Source organism: Medicago truncatula, chromosome 2 (genome assembly GCF_003473485.1).
Source record: "Medicago truncatula cultivar Jemalong A17 chromosome 2, MtrunA17r5.0-ANR, whole genome shotgun sequence".
NCBI classification, from domain to species: domain Eukaryota; kingdom Viridiplantae; phylum Streptophyta; class Magnoliopsida; order Fabales; family Fabaceae; genus Medicago; species Medicago truncatula.
This window is the reverse complement of record NC_053043.1, coordinates 1,479,175-1,495,389: the sequence shown is the minus strand read 5'-3', so window position 1 is coordinate 1,495,389 and position 16,215 is coordinate 1,479,175. Positions and strand designations below refer to the sequence as shown.

The 16,215-nt window shown below is 32.6% G+C and overlaps 2 protein-coding genes across 2 annotated transcripts; one reads left to right on the top strand and one right to left on the bottom strand.

Moving 5' to 3' along the window:
* Positions 1 to 7,558: 7,558 nt before the first annotated feature.
* On the top strand, positions 7,559 to 10,008 carry LOC11433861 (F-box/kelch-repeat protein At1g22040). The gene is made up of 2 exons (XM_003593115.4): positions 7,559 to 7,724; positions 8,197 to 10,008. Exon 2 carries the CDS (start codon positions 8,251 to 8,253, stop codon positions 9,679 to 9,681), a length of 1,431 nt encoding a protein of 476 aa, XP_003593163.1. The 5' UTR covers positions 7,559 to 7,724; positions 8,197 to 8,250; the 3' UTR covers positions 9,682 to 10,008.
* A 304-nt stretch (positions 10,009 to 10,312) lies between these two features.
* On the bottom strand, positions 10,313 to 14,270 carry LOC11434331 (aminotransferase ALD1, chloroplastic). The gene is made up of 10 exons (XM_003593114.3): positions 14,090 to 14,270; positions 13,929 to 13,966; positions 13,766 to 13,833; positions 13,452 to 13,568; positions 12,980 to 13,042; positions 12,629 to 12,733; positions 12,480 to 12,530; positions 11,402 to 11,722; positions 11,109 to 11,315; positions 10,313 to 10,928 (listed from the first exon to the last, which is right to left on the bottom strand). Exons 1-10 carry the CDS (start codon positions 14,146 to 14,148, stop codon positions 10,635 to 10,637), a joined length of 1,323 nt encoding a protein of 440 aa, XP_003593162.1. The 5' UTR covers positions 14,149 to 14,270; the 3' UTR covers positions 10,313 to 10,634.
* Positions 14,271 to 16,215: the final 1,945 nt, after the last annotated feature.

The window sequence follows — 16,215 nt, the reverse complement described above, 5'->3', positions numbered from 1 at the left end:
GTGCGGTGACCACGAAAAGTCATTTCTCCATTGCGTTCGGGACAGCAGATTTTCCACTATTATTTGGCATAAAATTGGCTTCACTAGTCCGTCATTCTTCTCGTCCTCTTCTGTTCTTGATTGCTTAAAAGAGGGAGTTAGTTGCCACCGTTCCACTATCTTTCTTGCGGGGTTATGGTGGACTTGGAGGCACCTCAATCTTATGTGCCTTAATAATGAAACTTGGTCAGTTTATCGCCTCGGTTCTGCCATTAACAGCATAGCATAAATCATCTGTCGATGCCTGCATAATGACGCTAGCACTTCTCCTCCAACAAGGCTGGTCCGTTGGAACAACGACAACCATGTCTGCACCATTCTCAATGTGACGGTAGCTGTATTGGAGACCCAATTCGCACAGGTTTTGGAGGTGTTATCCAAAGCTATTCAGGAAGCTATGTCACTGGATTTTCAGGATTCATAAATAGTCCCAACGACATCCTTTTTGCAGAACTGACAGCGATATATCAGGGGTTACAATTGGCAGTAAATTTAGATTTTGAGGAATTGGTATGTTATTCTGACTCTCTGCTTGTGGTTAATCTCATCAAGGGAGACACTTCCTTCTTTCATGTCTATGTTGTGTTCATTCAAAATATTAAGGACCTGCTGAATTCAAGAAATTACTTTATTCATCACTCGTTCAGATAGGGTAATCATTGTGTGGACTTTGTGGCGAAGCTAGGAGCTACAACAGATGTTGATTTAACTGTCTACTCATCTCTTCTTGAAGACCTGCTGTCGCTGCTTTTGACAGATGAGATGGGAACTTTATTCCTTAGGAACTAGCTGTTTCTATTCTTTTCTTGTTTTCCTTTCTCTTTTTGTTTCTTTTCTTTAGCCTTGTAACAAAAAAAACAAATGCAGAACCATAGAAAGTGCTGAAGAATCTTCAATTGCATTTCCAAATTTAATTTCAACCTCACTACTTGATCATTTCATTTTTGTATGTTATATTTTGAAGCAAGACGTGGCTTGGCATTGTAACCAACAGAACGTGGGAAAAAGGAAATGGATAGGATACTAAGTTAGTAATGTTTCAAACATACCAAAGTACTCCAATAAAAGAAAAGCACTTTGAGATAACTTAAGAAGTAAATAATGTCGTTCACTTGTAAACAAAAATGTAATTTACATGTTAGTTTTCAAATATCTAATCATATTTCAACTCGTATTGACATGTTATTATTAATGAAATGAGTTTCTATCAAAAATAATTATTAATAAAATGAGTTGATTTAATTTGTCAAAAACAAAAGTATTTTTCTTAATTTTTTAATGAAATGAACTTTTACTACAAGAAGGAATCTAAATAGGTGTTAGAAGTTAGTTTCATTATCCTTGGAGTTGTAATTTAGCCTATGAAAGACACTCACCCTAGAAACTCATTTGTATAATGAAAATTGATAATTCATTTATTGTCTTATAATTCGTATTAGAGACTCAACATGAGTCAAACTGTAGTTTCTTCTGGTGAGAGTTTGTTGATAAATTTTGTTATACACGATTGTTACTCGTTTTTTTTAGCTTCAAGATTATTCTTACATCTCCATCAATTTTTACTCATGGCTGAATCAAGCAAACTTCATGCCACCCACGATCCTTAAGTTCGATGGTCACTATGATCATTGGACAATAAAAATGGAGAATTCACTTCAATCCAAAGACGAAAAATTATCTTTTTGCAAGCAATTGATAATATTATCTTGGATTCTTGTTTGAGATAAAGGAAATTGGGACTCCGTAATTGCACTGAACTGCTCCTACTGGAGGCAAGCAAGGATGAGAGAAAGGTAGTTTTTGGTGAAAAATGATTTTGATTAGGAGTGAGCATGGTTCGGTTCGGGATGAAAACTGAACCAAACTAGACTGTTTTTAAAATTTAAAATAACTGAACTGTTTGTATTTCAAATTGAACCGAACTGTTCCAAACCGAACTGTTATTATTGGTACTATTAAAAAAATATTAAAAAAACAAACGAAATTAAATTTTAGCTACCAAATTGAACCGAACTGTTTCAAATCGAACGGAACTGTTTTGAACCGAACTAAATTGTTTCAATTCAGTTTCAGAATTGTTAGTAATGGTTCAATTTTTTTTTTGGTTTTGTTCGGTTCCGTTCAACTTTTTGATTTTTTTTTTGTCCACCCCTAATTTTGATGTTTCTTATTTGAGTGTGGTGGGTCTTTCCTTGTGCGCAAAATGTACTAGGTTTTTGTTAATCCTAGTAATATTAGTGACATCAATTAAACTTGGTAGCAGGGTTCTTAAAATTTGAATTTAGAGATGTTAATTTTTTAGGCCCCAACCCACATGTTAATGTGGCCTACTCTTCAAAAAATAAAAAGAAATTATGTGGCCTAGAATTTTTTTAAGAATAAATGATCTGCTTTTAAATAGACCCTTAAAGTAGAAAGTCCCACAAATTTTAAATGAGAATTGTTTTTCTGACTTCAAAAACCTTATTTTAACACAAGTAAATTACGAAATTACCATCAACGATAGTTAACTGCCGCTGGTGCTTAGCGGTAATTAACTACCGCTGAACTCCAATTTATGCCTATACAGCCTGCACGTTCATGTACCATTCCTTTTCTCTGTCTTATTTTCTTCTTCCTTTTCCAGTTAGAAAAACTACTTCAACAAACCCAGTACTCAACAACTCCTCCTTGCACAGAGAAGATACAATTTGTGGAAAAGAATATGGGTTTATGTTATTTGTGATTCAAATGGAAAACCATCGAACAGATATTTAATTTTTTTTTTTTATTTATCAAGTAACTCACCATGATTTGATATCAAAAACTACAAAATTAGAACTGCAAAATAAAAGGATTCCATTTCACCCTGACCGTAAATAAGCAAGGATTAGAACAATGACTGAACTTCCGTTTTGATTGGCTTATTTTGAGCTTATGTGGGCTTATCTACTCCATAAGCTTTTTTAAAAGTGTTTGGGTAAATAAATAAAAATAGCTTATTATTGTTTCATAAGCTGCTTATGCCATATTTTAATAAGCCTAAATTTTCAGTTTACCCTTCGACTTAACAAGGAGCTTATGAATTTATGTAACATCCTTCGATTCTCTCTGTATCTACATTTTCAAAACATTTTTTTTTTTGTTTTTTGTTTTTAGAAACAAACATATATTTTAATTATAATGTTAGTTATCTTTGGCGGTGCATGAGTAACAAAATTGCTATATACTTATCTTACTAAAGTAACACATAACTAATATTTTTTTTAAGGAATATTTTTATTATTTTTTTGTTACGTAACAAAATGAAACTGAATAAAAAAAACAAGAGTTTTTCTATTTACACCCCATATTTTTTTAGTTACACCCAAATTTTCTTAATTTTTTTTTATAATATCAAAATTACCCTTTTATATAAATTTTCTTAAAACCCTAATTTTATTCATTGTCAGTGAATTTCACCCTCTTTCACCCCACAAAGCGATCGATCAAACAATTTGATGTTCAATATCAATCTCCATGAAAATTAAAGAGTGAATCAAAATATTTTTCATCCATACTCAATTGGATATAAGTAAGTGAATTTCTTCTTCTATTTGCTAGTTTCAATTTTTTTCCTTCAACTGCACTGATGCACTGTACGATTACGGTTTTAATTTACATTGGCAAGGTTAACTTAAATTCAGTTTAAGTAGGTTTATGTAAACTAAACTAAGTTTACATAAACCTACTTAAACTGGGTTTACATGAACCTACTTAAATTGAGTTAACATGAACCTACTTAAACTGAGTTTACATGAAGATACTTAAACTGAGTTTACATGAACCTACTTAAACTGAGTTTACATGAACCTACTTAAACTGAGTTTACAAAATCGCAGAACTGTGAATCGCAGAATAAGGAAAACACAAAATCAGAACTGAGAACCCATAACAAGAAAAACACAATCGATTGAAGAACAACACTTGCTAACCTGATTTGCTTCGAATTTTCTTTGAAATCATGAATGGACGTGAGAAAATATGGTTTTGAAAATCTTCGCAGAACACAATCGATCGATTGGAGAATTATGGTTTTGGAAGAAGGGTTTTGGGGTGTAACCAAAAAAGAAGGAATAGGCTTTTTGAAAATCAAATTTTATGAAAGGGTAATCTTGTCATTTTGGGGTGCAACCATGATTAACTAGGGTGCAAGTAGAAAAACTCAAAAAACAAACATAACTTGTCTTTTTTTATAACAAATTGTACAGTAATAACTATATATATGGTAAGTTTATTTACACCTCTAATGTTAATTTTGTCTTTTCTATATATATGGTAAGTTTATTTACACGTCTAATGTTAATTTTGTCTTATATAAATATTAATTTTTTTTAAGGAGGAATATTGATTATACTATATATATATATATATATATATATATATATATATATATATATATATATATATATATAATTATAATTAATATATTATAATATTGTTTTTTAAATCTTGATTAATTTTATCAAAAAAAATATTGATAATTGTGGTTCGATTATTTGATTTTTTTGTTAAATTAAAAATATTTAAAATTTCAATAATTGCTTATGTAATGTCAAATCCAAACACTTCAATTTATGTAAGTACTTTTTAGTGTACATATCCAAACATAAATACCTTATCAAGTATAAGAGCTTATGATGTAAGCTCTAATGTTATAAGCTCTAATGCTATAAGAATCTATATAAGTTGTTTATCCAAACGGGGCCTTAGTAGATTATGTGTGGCTATTACAAAGTATCGGCTTATTTATCAAATCATGGTGAGTTATTTTTTTTGAAGGAAAATCATGGTGAGTTATGCAAACAAGGAATAAGCATAAACTGAAAAAATGAATTCAATGACAGTTAACTATCGTTGGGGGAATTTAAGTATTTTATTTGTGTCTTTACGAAGTTTTTTATGTCAAAAAAGCAATTTTCATTTTAAATTAGTTAGCAAGTCCCAAATATATATTTTTTTCTCTTTAAAAAATCAATTTGAATTTATTTATTTTTTAAAAAAAATTATAATTTTATAAAATGTTGGAAATTACAATTGGGCCAAGAGTTAACTTAACATGGCCCAACAATAAAACAACATAAAATGTGGTTGAGGGAGGTGTCAAATTGGATTTTTAAGTTGGATGATCTTTAACGACGCCTTTTAGTTGGGTCTTATTAGTGATCGGATAAGGGTATGACCCATATAGTAACAAAAACATTAAAAGATATCGAATATAAGCAAAAATAAAAGTGAAAGAAAGTAGATGTATGTGGTTTGACTATTAAAAAGAAGTTATGTTGTTTAAATTTTTAACTAAATACATCAAATTTGTTGAACTTCTGTTTTTTTTTTTGCTTCTATTGACACTGAAATAGTAACTTATTAAGGGTTTGTTGGCATTAAGTTTTAGAGATTATGTTACAACCATCTTATATGAGATTTGGACTTTATCTCTTAAGATTTTGAGGTTAAACATTTATTAGTAAGCGGATTGACAATTCAATAAGATCAATCTCTTTTGTGGAGGGTGTTGGAGGACAAATATTGTGATCAAGTTAGACATTTGGCAACTAGTGTGGTGGTTAGAGGACAAATATGGTGATCAAGTTAGACATTTGGCAACCAGTGTGGTGGTTAGATGGCCGAGATTTACTTCTCTTTGGTGGAGAAATTTAATGGAGTTAGCGGGGGGGGGGGGGGGGGGGGGGATAGATGGGTGGGGGATGCACCTCTTAATTCGTTATTTCCTAGATTTTTTTCTATTTCGAATCAAAAGGAAGCCAAGGTGGGGGATGTGGTTGTGTTCCAAGGAGGGGGGGCGTGTGTGGAATATAACGTGGAGGAGACAACCATTTTTGTGGGAGATAAATTTAATTCGTAACTTGAGAAACTTGTTGGAGGAGGTTGTTTTTGGTAGTGAGGAGGATAGGTGGGTTTGGACTTATTTTCGGTCAAATCTGCTTATTCCATGTTGGAAAATATCTTCCTCGTCGAAGAAGATGTGGGAGATATTAATGAGGGTTTTTTTTCTTTGCTTTGGAAGAGTTCGGCTCCTTCCAAAGTAGTGGCCTTCTCTTGGTTGTTATTACTTGATCGCATTCCTACGAGGAAAAGTCTAGCCATTCGCCATATCCTTGACCCGGGTGCATCCTTACTTTGTGTTTTGTGTGGGAGGGAAGTTGAGACATCTACTCATCTATTCTTACATTGTGATGTCTCCTCTTTAATTTGGCACCTTATTTTAAATTGGCTTGGGATTAATTTTATTACTCCTCATAATTTGGATGTGCAATTTGAGTGTTGGTATAATGAGGCGGTCTCTAAAAGACAAAGGAAAGGTTTTTTTGTTGATTTGGTGTGCCACCATTTGGTTGACTTGGAAGGAAAGAAATGCAAGGATTTTCACCAACAAAGAGAAGGAGGTGGAAGAGGTAGTTGACGAGATCAAAGCGGTTTCGTGGGATTGGACGCTGAGTAGATTAAAGATAGCATCGTTCCTCTTTTATGAGTGGACTTGGAATCCTAGAGTGCCTAAATAAAAGATGAAATGTGCTGTTTTTTTGGATCTGCTATGATTGTTTGTGTGGCTCGGTTCCTTTGACCGCTAGTGCAGGTTGTTTTCTTTGTTAAGCTTTGGGAGGGGTCCTAGTATAGTTTTATTTTGGCAAAATTATACTTTTAGTCTCTTAACTTAATTTTAGGTAACACCTTGGTTCTTTATTTTTTTTTTCATTTCAATTTGGTCCTTTTTGTTCATTTTCAAGCTTCAAATCTTATATTCTTATGCAAACATAGACGAGGATCATAGATTTGAAGACTGAAAGACCATAAAAAAAAAAATCATGAATTTTAAGCTTAAAAATTCATATGAAAATAGACAAAAAGTATCAAATTGAAATGAAAAAAAGATAAATGACCAAATTATTACCTGAAATTAAGTTAAGGAACTAAAAGTGTAATTTTGCCTTTTATTTTTTGGCAGGTTACCCTCTACGTGGCTGTTTTTTTTTTCCTGTACTAAGCTTGATTTGCTGCTGGCTTTTACGATCAGTAGGCGTGGAATTCTTGTTTGTTCCTTTGAAGCCATTTTGCACTTCTGGTGCGTGATTTTATATATATAAGCCGATTAAAAAAAAACTCTTATTTAATTTAGACCATTTTCTATAAAAAAAAATAATAATAACTTGACATCCTCATCTCAGAAAAAGGATGATTTATAAAGGAAATATTCATTTTAATTCTTAATGTGAAAAGAATAATCATAATAGTATCTTAATGGATAAGGATAATGTCCAAGATTTGGAATCCGAATCTCAACTATCATAAAAAAAAATAAAAATTAAAATAGACTTTCATATTAAAATATTCCGTTAATATTATCATATCAATCGCCCTATATACTTACGGTGAATTAGTCTCTATAACTATTACTTACTATCATATGGTCTCTATAAAAACAGATTGTATTTTAATTTTAGAGAACATTTTATCTAACGAAAATATGAATATGATATGAATGAACGGACAGGATCGGTTTGTCGTCGATAGAATTAGAGAATTAGAATAAGCAGCTACTGTTTTGTTTTCACACGCCAGCCAAATCCGTTTCTGGGTTCAAGGAACGAACTGTTCTGTTCTCAATCATCATTTCAATTCAACAACGTTTTCTCTTTCGTTATAAGGTTAAGCTTTTCTCTTTTCCCTTATTTATTTATTTATTTATTTTCACCCATAATTCTTGTTTCGATTTTACTATTTGATTCCCCATTATTTCTAGCTTAATTACAGATACACGACAATGCATTCACATGTTGACTCCACTTAGATAATCTAGATTTTCAATTTCTGTATCCTTGTTTTCATATATATATGCAAATTTAGAACCCTAATTTTCTCATCATTTCATAACACCTAATTTAGTTGCTTATTCTTTTCAAATTCAACTCAGATAGTAAAAGTGTGTACAGACATTTGATATGCGTGTGAGTTTCGCAGTTTGACTCTTTAGAACCCAAAAAAAATATTGGGGTTCTTTTAGTATTTGGTCGAATCTTTTTTTTTTTTTTTAATCATATGAATCTGTTATTCCAATTCATCACTCTGCAGTTTCCTCTTGTGTAGTGATAAATGATTTAAATTGATTATGTTGAACAGATATATCTCAGAAGCTTGATGTTTTTGGTGTTGATTTGATTTTGACGTAATTTTATGGGGAATATAATCGGTCCCAGCAATGCAAAGGCTAGGAGGAGTGCTCCAGCAAGTGAGATTTTTCCAGGTGAATCTTGCAAGAGACAGAGATTGTTGTCAACTTGTTATGAGGATGATTCAAGACTGATTCCTTCCCTTCCTGATGAGATATCAGCTCAGATTCTCGCTAGAGTACCTCGAATTCATTATTTGAATCTCAAGTCGGTTTCTCGGGCATGGAAGGCAGCCCTTGCGAGTTCGGAACTATTTTGTTTGAGAAAAGAACTTGGAACGACTGAAGAGTGGCTATACATATTAACAAAAGTCAATGATAATAAGCTGTTATGGTATGCCTTAGACCCTATTTCCGGAAAATGGCAAAGGTTACCTCCAATGCCAAATGTTTTTGTTGAAGATGAAGCGAAAAAGGGTTTGGCTGCTATTCCCCATCGGATGTGGAGCATGTTGGGTTCAAGCATCAAAATTGCTGATGTTATCATGAAATGGTTTATAAGGAAAGATGCTTTGGATCAGATGCCATTCTGTGGTTGCTCCATTGGGGCTGTTGATGGTTGCATCTATGCTTTAGGGGGATTTTCTAAAGCTTCCGCTATGAAATCTGTTTGGCGGTATGATCCTGTTACCAACTCTTGGACCGAGGGTAGTCCAATGTCAGTTGGTAGAGCTTACAGCAAGACAGGTGTATTGAACAATAAGCTTTATGTTGTTGGAGGGGTTACTAGGGGTCGTGGTGGATTGAATCCTCTTCAATCTGCAGAAGTATATGATCCACACACCGGTACATGGTCCCAATTACCAAACATGCCTTTTGCAAAAGCTCAGGTGCTACCAACTGCTTTTCTGGCTGACTTGCTCAAGCCTATTGCTACGGGAATGACTTCATACAGGGGAAGGTTGTTTGTTCCTCAGAGTTTGTATTGTTGGCCGTTTTTCGTTGATGTTGGGGGAGAAGTTTATGATCCAGATATCAATTCTTGGCTTGAAATGCCAGGTGGCATGGGTGATGGTTGGCCTGCAAGGCAAGCTGGAACAAAATTGAGTGTTACTGTCAATAATGATCTGTATGCACTAGATCCTTCGAGTTCTCTCAACTATGCAAAGATTAAGGTATACGACGAGGAAGGTGATACTTGGAAAGTTGTTGCGGGAGATGTTCCTATTCATGATTTTGCTGATTCAGAATCTCCTTATCTTTTAGCTAGTTTACTTGGAAAACTTCACGTGATAACTAAAGATGCCAATCACAACATTGCAGTGTTGCAGGCTAACATGCAAAATGAGTTAGCTTCGTCCCAGTCAATGTTGTCATCACCAGATAGCGAACGTGCTGAATCATCAGCTGAATCAGAGACAGAAATTTGGAAGGTTTTCGCTTCTAGGAGTGGTAGATCTTCTGAGCTAGTTAGCTGTCAATCTCTTAAAGTGTGACTTTTGGAGGTAAAATCCTCTTGTGGTTCTGATTTCAGATCATTACGCCTGTATTGGCTGGTGTCATTGCGGATAAACCACAATGTTAAGTACAATTTTAATTTTAAGTGATTGATCCATAAGATGTAATTTCACATTAAATCATACACATACAATTCAAAATTTTACAAATTAAGAATATCAAAGCATAATACATCAAATCTGAATGTTTTTCGAAATATTTCGTGCATTTTACATTGAGTATATCTTCATACGATTGCATTTGGTCTTGTACAATGTGACAGACGATACTATCTTCATTAAATGGGTGTTCAATTTATTCTGTTACATGCTTTATTTTCTCCCTTATAACATTGCAAAAGCCTTTGATAATTATATTTGTTCCAACTTGTACTTTCTTGTGATCTCTTTACAGAGAGGGTAAATTTGTTGGCAGAAACAAGCCTACTCTACACTCTCCCAAGCTATTAATGTTTCTGGTAGATGTTTCATGTTATCTATCAGGCTCCCTAAATTACCACTCACCCTTATGTTTTATCAAGGCATTATGTAAATTTGAGTATGTTATGCAATTTGACATTTTAGGCAATGGATGATAGGATCATCTGTTTAATAGTGTTTATCATGTGCCTTGACAGAAAACCAATGCAATTAATAGCATCACTTTAGTAACTTCAAATACTTGTAAGTAAAGAGAAGAATCCTATCCTCAACCAACATTCACGAGCTTAATTCAAGCTCTCTAAATTACCATTCAACCTTACATTTGTTCTGTAACTGTCAGTTGTGACAGTAAAGGATTGAGTTCCACATATTCGTTACGCTGCAAATACACAATGTATTATAACTAGACGAAGATAGTATATATAGTTCATAGAAGTGGTGAAGGTTCATATTTGCCATTTTGCTTTATTTTATGAATAGGTTTCAGAAATAAAACGTTAGAATCCCTCCTAGTAGAGAAGGTATTTGAGTCTCTCTGAGGCTTCAATAATAGAATCTCTCTGGCCAAAAGCACTAATTCTTATATACCCTTCACCACCTGGACCAAAACCACTCCCTGGAATTGTAATTATGTGTGTATTCTCAAGAATTTCAGCAAAGACATCCCAAGACTTTGAGCCTGGAAATCGGACCCAAACATAGGGTGCATTTTTACCACCATAAACTGTCAAACCAAGAGAGGTCAAAGCAGTGACCAGTATTCTTGCATTCTCCATGTAGTAGTCAACAAGGGACTGCACAGCCTGAGAAATTTTCCAAAACATTATTTGACAGCAATCGCACCAATAACGTAACAATTTCATAGAGTTCAAGGTAGGTAATTAAGATGTAATATTTTGCATTAGTCGAGGAACTAAACTCGAAATGAAGCATAAATAGGATTTTGACAAGTTATATAGGTTATTAGGGAACTAGAACCTTACATTAAGACCCTCTGGGGAAAGACATGCTAGTCCCCCAGCCTGAGATATGTTGGATGCTCCATTGAAGCAGGTACACACTATGCGGTTGAAATCATGCAAAACAGGGAAGCCGTTTGAATATAACAGTTCTTCAGGGACCACTGTCCAACCAAGGCGAACACCTGTGAAGCCGGCAAATTTAGAGAAGGATGACACTTCAATTGCAACCTGAAATCATGAAACTATGAGATTAAGGTTGCCATAGAATAATGCATGCTTGCTAGAAACAAAACAAATGCCATGCATAAACATACCTCTCTGGCTCCAGGAATTTCATAGATTGATTTAGGACTACCATCAGTTATATAAGCAGAATATGCAGAGTCATAGATAATGATTGATCCATTAACTTTGGCAAAATCCACAAGTTGCTGCAATTGTTTTCTTGTTGCTGCATGGCCAGTAGGATTGTTAGGTGAACAGAAGAAAATTAGTTGTGCCCTTGAAGTGGTATGCAGATCTGGGAAAAAGTCAGTTTGAGGCCCACATGTCATGTATTCTATGTTTTCATATTTGCCAATTCTATCTACAAACTTGCCAGCATGACCAATTATGACACTTGAGTCTATGTAGGCCTGCATCATAAGAATTTTCCCTGATTAAAAACACTTTTCCAACCATGCATTCAGTATGAGAATACATACATTATTATATTGAAAAGATAGAAAAGACTATACAATTCAAAATGCAAATAGGACAATATTATTGCTTGGTGTCGGCAGTGTCTAGTTCTTCATAGTCCACAATATGCTAGTAAGCAAAATCAAACCATGGAAAATGGAATACATTATTTTAGGTTAAATACAATTTTTTGTCCATTGTAGATATATCATTTTTTAATATTAGCCTCTCTAATTGTTTTTGTTTTGTTTTTAGTCTTCGCAAATACACTATATTTGTTTGGCTTTTGGTCATCCTTGTTTTGTTGAGCACATACAAAATTTATTCATATTTGAATTTGTTCATGTTAAAATGAACATTACAAGGACCAATTTTAACATGAACAAATTTTGTAGGGACTAAAACAACACATAACCAAAATCAAAAAGTAGTATATTTGCAAGGATTAAAAATAATTTTTTTTTTTTTTTTGTGGATAGAAGAAATGACAATAGCCATTTCGAACCCGATCACAACATCTGACTTAGCAATTTCAACAGCTGTGGTAACTAAAAGTATATTTAGACCATTTTTTTGTATAACTGCATGGCATCAATTGCCTGTTAGTTTAGAGGACTTGGTCCAAAGTAGATAATAGATCATTATACTATTTAAATAGATGGATTTTTCAATTCTTTTTGTTGAAAATAGATTATTGAATATTGACATTACCGGAAAGGATGGATCCTGTACAGCTATCTTCAGATTGGGACCCATAAGCAGCTGCATGTGTTTGAGACAAATCAATGTTCACGTACGTAGAATACTATTGAACAAATGTGATTATTATGAAGAGTAAGTAGTATTGGTTGATCAAATACCTGAAGACGAGAAATATCACATTGTGCACCATCTGAAACAAAAACCTCTGAGGGTTTTATCCCTAGATCTTTGTAAACTTTATGAGCAATTGCCTTCCTCAAAGCCTACAAGTTTTTTAGAATTTTACTTCAAAAAATATGTATTAAAATGAACTACTTTGGAGACTGGAGTTAACGAGCAAAATGTATTGATTACTCAAACATGTTCCTAATCAAGCAATTTGGGTCAAATGGTTAATAAGTTCCTGCCTGAGTATGATTCATGATTGAAACAATTCTTGACTTCTAACTTAACCCCGAATAATTTGAAGGGTTAACACAAAAAAAATACATGTTCCTAGATATATATACCTTTTCACCTTGCTCAGGTCCATATCCTTTATAACCTTCTGCTGTTGAAAGACCATGCACAAACTGCAAAACACCATATACGAGTACATATTTTATTAACCAAATCAACAAATATTTCTCTTGTAGAACAAGAGTGATGTTTATTAGCTATATATCGTACATAGAAATCCAAGCATAGGAAAACACATCTTCCATAACAGAAATAAGGGAAAATAAACAATTAATCCCTATAGTTTCATTTTATTTGGATTTTGATCCTTAATAGTTTTTTTTTTTTTGAGTAAGTATACCTTTATCCATTGTGCTAGGGGATAGTTGTTAAACAAACATGATAGAATTTTCTGTCTATGACAACATGTTTTCATATACTATAGTTATAAAGATCATAAATATATATACAATAATTATACTCAAAGAGTTAATAAATGTGATTTATATTATATATTTTCAACAGAAAGAACCTTCAACTTACATCAACCATGCTTGATGTTACAATCGCTGGTAAGGGTTTTGTAGTATCACCAATTCCAAGGTCTATCACATTTGCATGTGGATACTTCTTTAAGTGAAGAAGCTCATGTCTTTCAATCTGATGCAACCAGGACAATAATAATAATAGCTTATAGCAATCAGAATTGGTTATAAAAAGAAACTTAATGCAAAATTTGTCCCGTTTGCCTTCTATTCAAGTGTAAATAATGGTTTATATATATATATATATATATATATATATATATATGGATAATATTCTAATAAAAAATAAATGAAAACATTATTTAGGATCACCTCAGGAAATAAATAGCCATGTTGCAGTTTCTCCATGTTTACATTCCGAGGTACCTTTGTGCTGTGTCCTGCACATTTACCAGTCATAATAATAAGTCTAAGATTAAGAAAAATGAAGAAAATGAAAAATAGAACCAAACAAGTATGAGTTATGTGCATATACCAATTCTCACTCTTTGGTTACTCAAGGTACATGAAAACCTGCAAATATCAATTGGATACACAAGTCAATTGACATTTTGGAGTGTGGATTAGGGGGGAAACTGAGAGCAGAATGAAGCTTATATATTAGTATAAATTGACATTTTCTAATTTTGTTTTTACCTGTTCACTAACATCCTAGGCTGCAAAGAATTTGAACTGAAATTTGATGTCTTGTACATTTTATGCTAGATATCTGTTCTCTAACTAGAGGCTTATACTCTTAAGGTTTGGCTCTTATTTTTTTATGACTATATTGCAATTGTGCTTATATGCACAAAAACAATTTATAGATAAGCAAAGGCCAATTAACAAACTTTAGAGTTGTGTACTAAAATAAGTCTAGATTCTCTCAAACAAATACGTCACAGAAATTGAGTTCCAAAATGTCAATTTCAACAATTCATTTTCCACACCACCTACTTTCAAAGTTTTCCATTATGTCTTCCTGATATTTAATATGTTTGGTAAATGTATTGAAGACTTTTCATTTTTACCTCTGAATGAATTCTCTGTATATTGACATGATATAATAGTGCAATTTGGACCTGTAAATAAGATAGAGGTGAGAATGGTTGGTTTATACTTAATACACCTCATCCATATACTATGATCCACTAGCTACTCTTTCTTTTTTAGGATCAACATTTTATGTGGCATCACCATCTGTATATGTAATATAATGTCATTTACATAAGAATTTTGGTGCCCAAAGGAAGGACCTTTTATTTTAGTAGAAATTTTTTTGGATGGCATGTTAAATACCTTAATTACTCTCCATAATATTCCAATACTCCAAAAATTTGTATTAAAGATGGTAGGTAATATTAACAACTGACGTGACAATTGTACTTTTATACTTTGAATTTTTTTAAACATTAGTAACATTTGAGCCTTCATGGCTATAACACTTCACTCCTCAATATATCTTGCCAACCATTGAATTGCATTAAGCAATCCTGCTATGTGCAAATTGAAAGTTAATATTATTCCTTTGCAGCTCACAAAATGGGAGGAATTATAATGCAGTTATAAAGCCCTTATCTCATTAATTTTAACAATATTAAGAAACGTAACTTGGAAGAAAAAAAAAAACTACATTATAATGCAGGATGTGGAAGTAAGCTAAAGGAAAAATATTTGGTCATAGACTATTGAGAATATTCCCATTTTTTGTGTTGAAAAGTATAACTTTCCTTATGTCTAGCCACGTGTTAAATGAATATGGAACATTGAGCAATATCATATTCATTCTCTCCTCTTGATTGAGAGAAAAGAAATTTCTATAACCAATTTAATTTAAAGTATCACTTTAATTTGTCTGCAGTTTAACCATTAAAATATATTAATTAATATAATAAGATACCGGTATAGTAGGGATTAGATTGACATATTTTTTTATTCTTTAGAAACTGCTTATTATGCTTATATTTAGTGATTAAATTAGTGTTTTCTTAGGGGATTCATTATCTTAGTATAATCGACATAATGAATATGATATGCCTTTGCATGCATTCGAAAATGACAAGTGCCAATGAATGTGATCTTCGTAGGAAAGTTAATCTGGACTCACATTTTTGCATGCAATTATCCACAAAAATTTGACACACGACACAACTTTTGACCATTAACTAAAATACAATACACACAAAACTTCAGGGAAAGTGTGTGAATTAAGAACCTGCATGGAAATTGAACTCAATTCCAAAAGAAAAATAATAGTAGTACGTAAAAAGACACGTATAAGAACCTCTTTATAATTTAATAATAAAGACACATTTTTAATGGAAAGAAGATATATGTGAACAGAAGGAGAAAAACATGAGCTTGGTCTTAGTTCAGTATTTAAAACCCCAATAATGCATCAAAATATAAACTTGAAAGTGAGCTTTAATTAACACAAATACAACTGGTTGTTGGGCACCCACAAAAAAAAACATTAAAATAAATAAATAAAAGAAGGGTGGACAAATAAAAGTCAACAAACAAACAGAAAAAACCAGATTACAAGTCTTGGACGTTCAAATTATATAATGGTTTAAGTTTAAGATAATGTACAGTTTCTTGATGGAAATTTATTGTTCAGCGGAAAAAAACTATTAAAATGATACCAAGTTATCAACCAATTGTATTTATTTGTTTGTTTTTCTATCTATCTATAATATTGTAAATTAGAGAAATATTACCAACACATATTTTAACACACACTTTTTTTTATTGGTTAAAATTCACATGGATCCCACAAAATC